This window comes from Zea mays, chromosome 7 (genome assembly GCF_902167145.1).
Source record: "Zea mays cultivar B73 chromosome 7, Zm-B73-REFERENCE-NAM-5.0, whole genome shotgun sequence".
Classification (NCBI taxonomy): Eukaryota; Viridiplantae; Streptophyta; class Magnoliopsida; order Poales; family Poaceae; genus Zea; species Zea mays.
The window spans coordinates 4,632,263-4,643,675 of NC_050102.1; the positions used below are offsets into that span (position 1 = coordinate 4,632,263).

The 11,413-nt window shown below is 43.2% G+C and overlaps 2 protein-coding genes across 2 annotated transcripts; both read right to left on the reverse strand.

Moving 5' to 3' along the window:
* Nucleotides 1-2,082: 2,082 nt before the first annotated feature.
* LOC103631929 (MADS-box transcription factor 31) lies at nucleotides 2,083-3,856 on the reverse strand. Its single transcript, XM_008653775.4, has 6 exons — nucleotides 3,524-3,856; nucleotides 3,068-3,137; nucleotides 2,817-2,978; nucleotides 2,615-2,656; nucleotides 2,455-2,499; nucleotides 2,083-2,343 (listed from the first exon to the last, which is right to left on the reverse strand). Exons 1-6 carry the CDS (start codon nucleotides 3,709-3,711, stop codon nucleotides 2,083-2,085), a joined length of 768 nt encoding a protein of 255 aa, XP_008651997.1. The 5' UTR covers nucleotides 3,712-3,856.
* Nucleotides 3,857-5,181: 1,325 nt separating this feature from the next.
* Nucleotides 5,182-6,578, reverse strand: LOC118473012 (phosphoinositide phosphatase SAC2-like). The gene is made up of 5 exons (XM_035961215.1): nucleotides 6,565-6,578; nucleotides 6,441-6,486; nucleotides 5,709-5,852; nucleotides 5,419-5,552; nucleotides 5,182-5,314 (listed from the first exon to the last, which is right to left on the reverse strand). Exons 1-5 carry the CDS (start codon nucleotides 6,576-6,578, stop codon nucleotides 5,197-5,199), a joined length of 456 nt encoding a protein of 151 aa, XP_035817108.1. The 3' UTR covers nucleotides 5,182-5,196.
* Nucleotides 6,579-11,413: the final 4,835 nt, after the last annotated feature.

Genomic DNA, 11,413 nt, shown 5'->3' on the forward strand with positions numbered 1-11,413 from the left:
TCTGGGATTCTTGGGATGCCGCTGCAGGTTCAGGTCTGCCTTGAAGGTATAAGCGTTTGGATCAAGGAGCAGACCGAACATGATCCAGTAGAAAACGTACTTGATGATGTCGACTGCACCCTCCATGTACTTGTTGTAGAAGCTGCCACAGAAATCATAGTCCTGTACGGCGGTGGTGCCCGCCGAAGCCATGACGAGAAAAGCAGCCCAGACGGGATACAACGAGTTCTTGATTGGGGAGGACTGCATCGTACCAAGGGTGTAGATGATGAGAGCCTCCATGAGTTTGGAAGACGCCCGCAGGACAGTGCTGGCGAAGGAGCTACGCCACCGCCGCCTGTAGAAGCCCAAGAAGAGCTGGAGCAGCAGCAGCGCAGCAGCCGCTAGCACCAGACCTTCCACCTGGGCGATCGTCCTCCTTGGGTGGTTCAGCCAAGGGGACAGAGCCTGCATTGCCCTCGTCATGTTTACTGCTCCATCTGGGTTGGAGCCCGGCGGATCCATGGATCGGAGGAGGCTAGGATGGATGGATAGGTTGATCAGAGATGAATGGAGGTGTGTGCGTTGCTGTACGTTGCTCTTGAGGAATTTGGTGTTTGTCTCGGAAGCTGGCTGTGTGTGTACTGTATAGTGCTGCTGCTGCCGGCCGGCCGGCTTCCTCCGACTAACGGTAGGAGTACTCCCCTCCTATGTATTTTGAAGGTGTTTGTTGTCTCGGAAGATGGCGACTGTCACGCAGCTTTAGGTTTCATTCGATTACTTTGGTTTGGACCTACAAATCGTTGTAGCTTACTATCAAGATACGTTCTCGTCATGATCGTATAATTATAAACAATTGATGTGCAAACCGGCGGCATAAGTAAGCATCTTCTTCCTTCACTAGGTGAGTGCCCGTGCGTTGCAACGGGAACATGTAATACCGTTGGAGGAAGGGAGCACAGGGGAGGGTGTGAGGAGGCATCGTCTGTACAGGGAAGAAGAACACGGATCTAGGTTTTTCCTTGGGAAGCTAGGAGTCTTAGGGGCATACACTGCTTAGTGCCTTGGGAAGCTAGGGGCCTTCGAGGTTTATACTGTTAGGTTATAGGACACAAGGTATAAGAACGACCACATCTAAGCTCTAGCCTTAGATCTGTGCTTTAATATGCGATAGGCGAAAAGATTTTTCAATCTCAGTTTAAAATTCACTCTCATAATGGACTAAACTCAGAACCTAAGCTATGTTACTAATGACCCTGTTTGCTTAAAATTCACTCTAATAATGGCCATGTTTGCTTCATTTTTTTTAGCTTCTGGCCATAAAAAAATGCCGCGGACCGCCAAACGCTCAACTTTTCAGTCCGCTTTTATAAGATTCGATTTGGTAAAAATCATCCAAAAATCAATATAAACACATAATCGACCGAGTTGTTGCAATAATAATAATCCGTCATTTTCTAGATTCCAAACGTTATGAAAATCTTCGTCTCTCTTCACAAGTAATCTCGACGATACCTACATTATTCCCACAGCCAGGTTATCATAAAAGCTAAACCAAACAGGTGGCAGTTTGGCAGCACAAAAGCAACAGAGCAAAGGTGCTATGCCGTCCTGCTCCTACCGTTGCTTCGGTAGTACCTGCTGCTTCTGCTCGTTCACGGCACCTCAACACAGATCAAAGCGATGACAACCGAGCTCCCAGCACAAGCCAGCTCCAGTAAAGTTTATTTTCAGCAGGGCATGTTGGCTGAGGCGACAGGCGACGGATAGACTCTATATTATATGGATTTCCGACCACATCTTCATATGTCCCTCTTAGGTCCAATCTTAGATTAGAGAAGGAGATATTCACGACTACTGGCGGTTTCATTATGGGGGCAGGTCATGATCAAAGACTCTAGAATGAACAGGTCGCAAGCGGAGGAGCTGCACGTTCAGCGTCGTCTCGTCTCGTTGAGGACGCACACCCACGACCAAAGCAAATCTGCAGGCATCAACACCATCCCCGTCATCCGTCAGAGTTGAGATTTGAGAACGCACTCCTCACTTCCTCAGCCACAACAGTCAACAGCAAATGAGTGTCCAGGCACAGGCGGCAGCAGCTTACCACAGCCAGCCATGAATGTCCGCGTCCTGCTGCAGGTTGGGCTGCCGCGGCTGGAGCCTGTACCCGTGCATCTGCGGCGACAGCCCCAGCGCCGTCATCGACGACTCCGTGGCGTCCCGGTCGTGCAGCAGCAGCTGCTGGCTCTGGCTGCCACTGCCACTGGCTCCCACGTCCCACCACGGGAACGGCCTCGGGTTAATTCCCACCATCTCGCCAGCCTGCTGGTGCTGCCCGCTAGCAATAGCCGCAGCCGGGTTCTGTGTTTTTTCAAAGGCCACAGCCGTGGTTCAGTCAAAGAAAAGTTTTGGAACAAACAGACATGGGATCACTTGAGGTTAAGGGCTATGAAAACGGGCCAAGCGCCTTACCATGAGGCACAGGTAGCCGCTCTGCTCTGCTGGCATGTGCATCTCCTGCGGAAGTTCAGGACGAAACAGAACTCTTGTGTGTCACAACAACTCGGGCCTTTTAAAAGAGAGATGTGTACAGGCTACCAAGCGACGGATCGGAGGTTGGAATGCTGCGTACCCTTTGGCGGATCTCGAGCAGCTGCTGATCGAGTAGCTCTTGCTGCCAGAAACAAAACAAGTGTGCGCTCAGCGTTAGCACTGAGGGATCTCCCAAGACTGTTTTTTTCGTCTTCTTTTTAGGATAAAGATCTACAAGAATCTACAAGGCTACTCCATCAATCAATATGTCGGCGTGCTAGTTATAGTCAGTGCATAGTTACCTTCCTGAGGCGAACTTTGTACAGCGAGAACTCGATCTGCTGCTCAAGGTTGCTCAGATCCTGCGCGGAGAACGAGGCCAGGTCCTCCGCCATGTACTGCGCCATGATCATCCTCAGCCTGTTCCTCTCATCTTTCATCCTAGTCATCTCTTGGACGATTTTCTTCATGGGAAAGGAGGGCGCGAATATTAGGTTATACATCAGCGGAAAACGGAGATTGTAACATCTTGGTCCAAGAGAATAAGCCGCACCTGCTGGATGTCCATCTCCTCGAAACGGGTGCTAGGGGCTTTCAGGTACCTGTCAAAGACGCTTGCTATTCTGCAACCAGAAGCAGCAGTGATATATAGCACGGCATAAAAACGTCGTAAAACCCCTGATGGGTGCTCAGTCATAAATAATCACTATTGAAACTATTAAACTCTGGCAACATGAATATATGATACCCGTCTTATACCACACACCTAATCACCATCTCTTCCTTTTTTTACTGAAGGCTTCAAACTGTATATGGTAAGCTAAAAGGTTCTATGATGCACGCCAAGCTATAAGATTGTAGTTGGCAGGAATAATTGCAAATCAGTTCTGAAGCTCTCATGAATTTTTTGAACTCATTACTAAAGTCTAAAACCTTATAGCAGAATAAAGCTGAACCTTATATGTTACTGTACTAAACAAGCTTCAGAAATAAAAAATGCTTCACGCACCTCCATGGAGGGCTGGAGTACTCGTACATCCTGCCACTGCCAGAGAATATGATGACTCCGATTTGCGCATCACAAAGAATGGCTAGCTCGTTTGCCTTCTTGAACAACCCCATCCGCCTCTTGGAGAAGGTAACTTGGCGGTTTGTTGGATTCTCAATCTTCTTCAGCTCTACTTTTCCACGCCCCATTGGTACAGCTTGGTGCTTCTACTCTTCTATTCAACCTACAAGAACATATGCTGCGACTGCGAACATTGGCAGTCATCATTCAGGACACCAAAGCACAACCATGATAAGAAACAAACAAATAGTTCATATGCGTGAGAGGAGGTAGAAGCAAATGACTTCGAATTACCAAGGCCATGAAATAAAAATAACAGACAGTTTCAGTCTTTCAGTTTCATGAAGATCAAATGAATTTAAGAGCTCGAGAAGATGAAAAGATTTGAAAAGCATGAGAAGATGAAAGGATTTCATATGTATGACCAAGAGATGACAGCAAATGGCTTCAAGAATACAATAGAAAGTTATCTATACAGGAACAAATGCTAGTAGAACTGTGCAGTTCTTATATTTCAGAAAAATCAAACTTTTATGAAGATCAAATGAATTAAAGCATGAGCAGGTATATACAATCAAACAAACAACATAGAGGGAGTTTGTTAGGATATGGAGTTTGTTTCTGTCAGGGACTATATAAGTCCTATCTCTGTAACCATGATGGTTAGCGAGCAATTAATCTAAAGAAGAGATTATTTCCTTTCCTCTCGTTCCCAACCGTGCGACAGCACGGCATCCTCTCGCCCCCGTTCTTCCAGCCTGCGCTCTACCACCCGCCACTCATACAACCTAAGGAGTAGAGATCGTACCAAGTTGATATGGAAAGAGACAGTAAAAAGAGACGTAAAAGGATGTAATATACCAAAGGTTTAGCCTTGAATAGGAATACATGGAAAACAACTATTCATGATTTCACATGCCTAAAGCTTGTTTGGGACTAAAAGGCTTTATTGTTGTTGTTGTATATTCACAAAAGAAAGAAGCACAACCTTATAAAAGAAAGAAGCCTTTCAGTAGTGAAAAATGTAGAACACGTTTCCAGAGTAAGCTAATATAACGAGACATACCTTGTTGTGAGCAGCAGAGCCACCATACTGAATAGCTAATGTATCACCCATCCGTTCATAGAAATCCATCAGATAATCAACCAGAGGATCATGCAATTCAATTTTATGTGCTTCAGCAAGTCCCAGTGCATGAAGTTGACGCCCTAAAGCAGCTAAACCATATGAAAATTGTGCAACATTTGTGCGATCCAAGCAGTCTATACAATTTGTCCTGAGGACACCCTTCTGTAATAAAAGAGGTACCAACTTAGCTGCACATTCAGTTTGATCTCTGCTACTTCTGTCATCACGTGATTTGGCAACAGTTTTTTCTTCACTGCAATGAAAGGATAAAGGGTATTAGAACTGAAAAACAAGCACTTACAAATGTACAAAAAATAATTGTGATCTCTAACATATGAATTTGGCATAAATATTTAGAGAAAGTACGTCATAAAATAAATTCCAGTGGAGGTTCTTCTTTAAGGAAATTGACGAACTTAGATTCACTATTACTTTCCTATCACTTGGCAACTTGAACTTGTGCATTATTAAGGAAAAAATATCACTACCTTGAGATGTCATCAAATTTTGTTGATGTACTTATTTCACAGTGGAGGAATTCAGTTAGATCCAACACATCTGATGCCACCTTGCTCAACAGTGCAAGCACATTGGTGCCTTTCCTGAAAGTAGCAGGTAGTAATTCACACTAAGGTACATACAAGATGATTGTCTTACACTGAAGGAGCAATTTTACATAAGATTCGCTTGTAATACAATGCATTACCTTCGAAAAAGATTACTCAGATCCATGTGCAGAAATTTTAGACACTTGTCATCAGATAGGCTCTTGTTAATGTAATGAATAGCCTTTGCAAATTCTGCACAGAGCAGAGATTCACGGGGCTTCTTCTCGTGGGTCTGATTGAAATATAATTAAGGGGTTCAAAATTTCAGACTTATAACAAAAAGCAGAAGACTATCAACTTGGTGATTAAACCCTCAGCTAGAAAAGTCAGTGACAATATAAGCATAAGTCAAGACATTCACATCAAACAACAATGATGCTGCACTTGCCTTTATTAAGTTCAATATGATTATTGGATTCCCATATCTAAGTGCAAGGTTCTCAAGTAGGGAAAGTCCCATATCAAACAACAATGATGCACACAAAAAAAATACATAATAAGAGCGGGTTTTTTTCTCGGACGCGCAGGAGAGCTGCACATGATTATATTAAGAAGCAAGTAGGGAAAGTCCAAAATGGACTCGGATACAAGGGAAACCTCCTAAGGAGGTCTAAAACAAAGATACAAAAAACTATAATAAGTGCAGATTCAGGACATGTCCAGATAAGAAAACGGATAGCCTCGCTATACCATACCGGCACACTAATAACAAATTAGATATGTGACGATAAGCACAAGCCACGAAAGAGGGCACAGGTAGATCTCAAATATATGTAAAAGCAACAACCTGTCCAAGTTTGCTTGCTGGGAGGCAAGAATATGACTGTGGACATCTTCCAGTAGCCTTCTGTTTTTGTTAGTAGTCGAGTACTTACCCAACCATCCACCAAACCTATTAAAGTTTCGCTCACCCTGCCATTCTTGCATAGAAAAGGCTGATGACATTATCTAACAACAACAATGCCCAACAAGGGACAAACAAAGGGGATAGAATATATACGAAGCAGAAATAGTCACCAAATGTAGTTGACATTATCTTAAATTAGAAATTTTAACAATTGCATCGATAGTGCAAGAAGCACACAACAAACCAGTTTGAGAGAAAGCAAGGTTTGGTTACCTGAAGAATATAAACAACAGTAAAGGCTCTGATTTTGCTGTCTATTCTGAAAGAAGAATCATGTAACCACTGCTAGCAAACATATAGTGCCAAGGCTAAAAATAATAATGACTTTCATGCTCACTGTATCTCCACCATCCTTGTCCATTGAAACACAATAGTCAGCAAAGGACGTGCTGCAGGATTAATCGATCAATAGCTGAGAACAATCCATCCCCGTACATTTCATGGATTAAGCTGAACCATTGTATTCTAGCCATGTTCGAAGTAATAATAATCGTAAAAGCAAAAGAAGGTGGCAGTGCCCTTTGGCCACTGGCAGTCCTTGAATCAAGTAAATAAAAGGAAAAAAAAAGAAAAAGAAAACAACAATGTCCGCAACAAATAATCGTCGAGAACTGTTAGTTAACCAATCCAAAAAAATAATCTAGTGTTTGCACGGGGAGGAAAATCCACGATTCTAAACTCTTCAGATGCCTCAAAAAATTAACGATAGCTCTGGTAAGTATGAATTCAAGTTAGAAAAATGGATAATAAAAAATAGTAGGATCGCCAGGAACAAATCGCTCACCAATGGTTTCCGCTGTGGAGGCGGGCTTGATGCTTCATCTCGCGTGTAGTCGTTGTTCTGATGCGTAGGGCGTCGCACAAGACTCAGACAATCTGAATTAGATCCCACAAACGCAGGCGACGACGCTTGAGAGACTATTGAAGCAATATACGTAACAAAAAATTGGTGAAGGTGAAGCAGGTTCCTTACATGTTCTTCACAGGCTATAGGAAGTGTGTGCTAGGAAACTGGCTTACCTCCGTGTATCAAAACACTACTTGCCCCTTGCCTGTCAACCTATTTTGTCTCCCGGAAAGAGGATTAGAATTTTTCTACAACAAATTGGATAAGCATAATATGCGGCCGGCAATAGAAATATGAGGGCAAAAAAGATTAATTTCTTTCTGATGGATCTCACCGACAGAGAACACAAACAGTAAAACCACAAAGCCGAGCAAACAAAGGAGGGGGAAAGAGGTGATTAAGGAAATGGATTCTGGAGAAAACAATTCAATACATGGGCGGCGAACTGGATAAGCAGAATCTACGTCCGCTACGGAAAAATGAGACAAAAAAAGTAACGCACTGCTGAAAACGAAGCCGTAGGATCACAGAGAGCGAAACGCACGGTGGAAAACGACGATTGAAGGAGATCCAAAATGGAGAAAGCTTCACGCGGGGGCGAGGGCAGGGCGTTAGCGACCCTTCCATATCGACGGAGAGCGGGGCGAGGGGCGAAGATGGCAGGGGCGGGGTAACGGCGGGAGACATGGTCGTGGCGCGGGTGGGAGCTGAGGGTTTAGGATTTTTAGGGTGCTCTCCATGGACAGCAGAGCGCATGGATGGCGCGGCCGTGCGGGTGTGCGCGGACGTGGATTGAGTCGGCAAAGCCGATCGGGAAGGCGCAGGGACTGTGGGCCTCGCGTGGATCGGGCGTGAGGGAGTGGAAGGCGCGGTCCTAGGCGGAGATTTCGGAAGGCCGACGCTCTGCTCTCCATGGAAAGCATCGAGCCGGGATTGCGCGGTCGCGAGGAGGGAGGAGAGCCGGGGTCTGAGCGTGGGCGAGGAGAGTCGGGCGGAGGCGCAGGTGCTTGGGTCACTTGAAGCGATCGGTCGAGGACGGAGGCAGGGTCATGGTCACGGGGCGAGGGCTGCGGGCGCGGGGAGGACGCCGCCAATGTCGTTGCGGCGACGGGGGCTAGGACGGAGGCGGGGTCTGCGGGCGCGCGGAGGGGACGCGTGGGCAGGGGCAAGGCAGGCGTGCATCAGGCGGGCGGGGGCACGGTGCGTGGTGGACGCCCTCCTTCCACCCTTAAGGATTAGTAGAGATTCAGTTCTGCAAGATACCTCGCGTACCTCCGTGGCTATGGCTAGATCCAATCTACAGATCGAGTGGCTTATGATCATCAGTCTCTACATATCACGATGGACGACGGTGTAGTATATGTAGATCGATGCGTTCCCTGCTTCTCGTTAACCGGCCGGACGGTAGTTTATTAATTGATTTGTGCTGGAAAAGCACCTCCAAGAGATTTAGTATAACAAAGCCATCAAAAGCACATCATTATCGATGGCTACATGCCGACCATTAAAAAGAATATCATTATAAGCTCAAGGTTAGCACTAGTGCTATATATATATATATATATATATATATATATATATATATATATATATATATATATTGAAGCCCAGGGCTTCCATTAGTACCAGGAAGCCTCAGCCAGGTATAGCCACGTCCCGTACCAGCGTGCGTCCCATCGTGCACGGTTCTTACTCGGACAGATTTTAGCGTAAAACGTGAACCAAAACAGCGTAAATGATAACGATTTTTTGCGTAAATCGTAGATCTATTTTATAACAACAAATGGGTCCCAAAAATTACGGCGTAAAAATCGCGCGTGTTCGATCGTGCGCGGGTTCTGGCCTGGGCGGATTTTAGCGTAAAACATGAAACAAAACAGCGTAAATGAATACAAGTTTTAGCGTAAATCGTAGATCTGTTTCGAAACGGCGTATGCGGCCCGAAAATTACGGCGTAAAAATCTTGTGTGTCCCATCGTAATTGGGTTCTGACTCGGACAGATTTTAGCGTAAAACATGAACCAAAATAGCGTAAATGATTACGAATTTTAGCGTAAATCATATATCTATTTTGTAACGGCGAATGTGGCCCGAAAATTATGGCGTGAAAATCGCGTGCGTCAGATCGTGGGCGGGTTCTGGCTCGGGTGGATATTTGCGTAAAATGTGAACCAAAACAGCGGAAATGTGTACGAATTTTAGCATAAATCGTAGATCTGTTTCATAATGACGAATGGGGCCCAAAAATTACGGTGTAAAAAGCTTGCGTGTCCGATCGTGCGCAGGTTCTGGCTCGGACAGATTTTTGCGTAAAACGTAAACCAAAACAACGTAAATAAGTGTGAATTTTAGCATAAATCGTCGCGCAGACCTTTAATAGTTCTCAATGTATTAGCTAGGCAAGAGAAGCCAAACAACATACAAATATGTATCCTAAAGTAATGAACCAAGGATCTATTATGCATCCTTTAGTCAAGGCACAACATACTGCCAACTCTAACTATAAAAGATTAATTCACGAATTCAGATAAATTATTGAATGCAACACTTGAGGGCTACAATTACACGCCACATGTTACCTACAATAAGACAAAACTATAGGAAAAGAGAAAAAAATATATAAGTGTCGATGATCATTCAAAAGCCTCCTCGATCAGATCGACCATCTTTTCCTGCATCATTTATGTAACTACTATAAGATTTACTACACAAATAAAAATGACGAGAAAGCATTATAGAGAGCAATAGGCAGGACCATGATATTATAAGCCAAATATGTGGTAGTGGATTTGGATAATCTAAAATCCAATTGGAGTCCACTAGTTTATTTGGATAACATAGATGATGTCTATTTGGATTTAGACAACAAAAACAAGCAAAACAATTTCTGCAATAGTTGCTCATGAGTTGAGCAATTTGTGCAAACAAATTATAATACATCTTCAGCTATCGTAAGTGCAGCTACATCGTATTCATCTGGAAGCCGGAATGCAGGAAGAAAAATATACTGCAAACAAGCTAATCGTGTTGCAAGATAGAGCCAGTCCATTAAATCATATTACTTAGTCGAGAATATCAAGTATTATAAGTTTCTGCGTAGTATCTACAATTAATCAAAATTACTTCTCTTTGGCATCTCTCTTGCACTAAATTATGGAGGAACAAATAGACAAGCATGAGAAGTTGTTAAGTAATTGAAGCCTGACAGAACTAAGATTTTCAGTAAAATATTCTGCTGCTACTATTCCTACACAAGAAACTAAAAAATACATAACGGAAACAGGAAATTAGGAACAATATGCAGGTGTAAACATGGCATCACACGCAAGATATCACAAACAGATTCAGGTATTGCATACAGTCAAAAACACATGCCTTTTATTAACACAATATTCTTCCTAATTTGCCGATTTTCTCACCCAAGTCTGAAGTTGATGAATGCTATATTTTCTTTTCTTCTTTTTCTGTTATTAGTTGAAGGCGCACTTGCACAACCTTACTTGCATCACTTCATTACATAACTCATGAGCCAGTCTGCCGGATGCCCTTTAGGACAAGTCTGTTACTCCCTGGACAAAAAAAATCAAGAATGTTGATGGTATTGAGCTGATGATACCTGCACAAAATCCTGGTTTGGTTCCTGACATCGTTTATCCATGTATCAAAAGTATAGAAGTTGACATTAGAGCTGAGTATGTTTCACATATTTGTCTTTATCCCATCCTTTAAACTAATTTTTTAGTTTCCCTTTGTGGTATAAACTACAGATGTATATACTTGATCTGAATTTACATCTATATATAGAGACACACACACATAGAATTTATGGTATATGTAGATGAACGTAGCAGTATAAAGATATAAATCAACAGTTCATTTTTAACACAATTACTGTCATATAATCATTACTTACTTGGTTTGTTGTAATAGTTAAATGTGGAATTTTGATTATGAACTTATGCTAAGAAATTTCGAAACAAAAACATCATACCCTAAATAGCAGGTCTAAAATTGAAGAAATAGAGGAAGTTTGGCTAGTTTTTGGCAGTGATGAAGGGGACGAAGGCAGTATATAGATTTTAGGATATTCCTTGCGCCAACCTTTCTTACTCGCCCTGTCAATTAATCTTTCTAGCCTCTGGAGTTCTTTACTGATCCACTAAAAGGGAGAAATGACCACATAGTTATAATCTCTTACAAAAAATCATTTGGTAAAATTAAAAGAGAGCAATTATACAAAACATGTCTCAGAACCAAAGTACAGATTTTAGTGCGTTAGCCAAGTCATGAGAGCTGAGATACAGATAGTGATTGTTGACTAACAAAAAAAGAAGTTTAT

What these genes read in the sequence shown, in the direction of transcription:
- LOC103631929 (XM_008653775.4), bottom strand. Translation starts at nt 3,711, where the DNA reads ATGGGGCGTGGAAAAGTAGAGCTGAAGAAGATTGAGAATCCAACAAAC. An exon ending in ACAAAGTTCGCCTCAGGAAG is followed by an intron (nt 2,657 to 2,816) that starts GTAACTATGCAC and finishes TGTTTCTGGCAG; the next exon opens with CAAGAGCTACTCGATCAGCA. An exon ending in GCGGCTACCTGTGCCTCATG is followed by an intron (nt 2,344 to 2,454) that starts GTAAGGCGCTTG and finishes GAAAAAACACAG; the next exon opens with AACCCGGCTGCGGCTATTGC.
- LOC118473012 (XM_035961215.1), bottom strand. An exon ending in CTGTTGTTTATATTCTTCAG is followed by an intron (nt 5,853 to 6,440) that starts GTAACCAAACCT and finishes AATCATGTGCAG; the next exon opens with CTCTCCTGCGCGTCCGAGAA. An exon ending in TCATATTGAACTTAATAAAG is followed by an intron (nt 5,553 to 5,708) that starts GCAAGTGCAGCA and finishes TATTTCAATCAG; the next exon opens with ACCCACGAGAAGAAGCCCCG.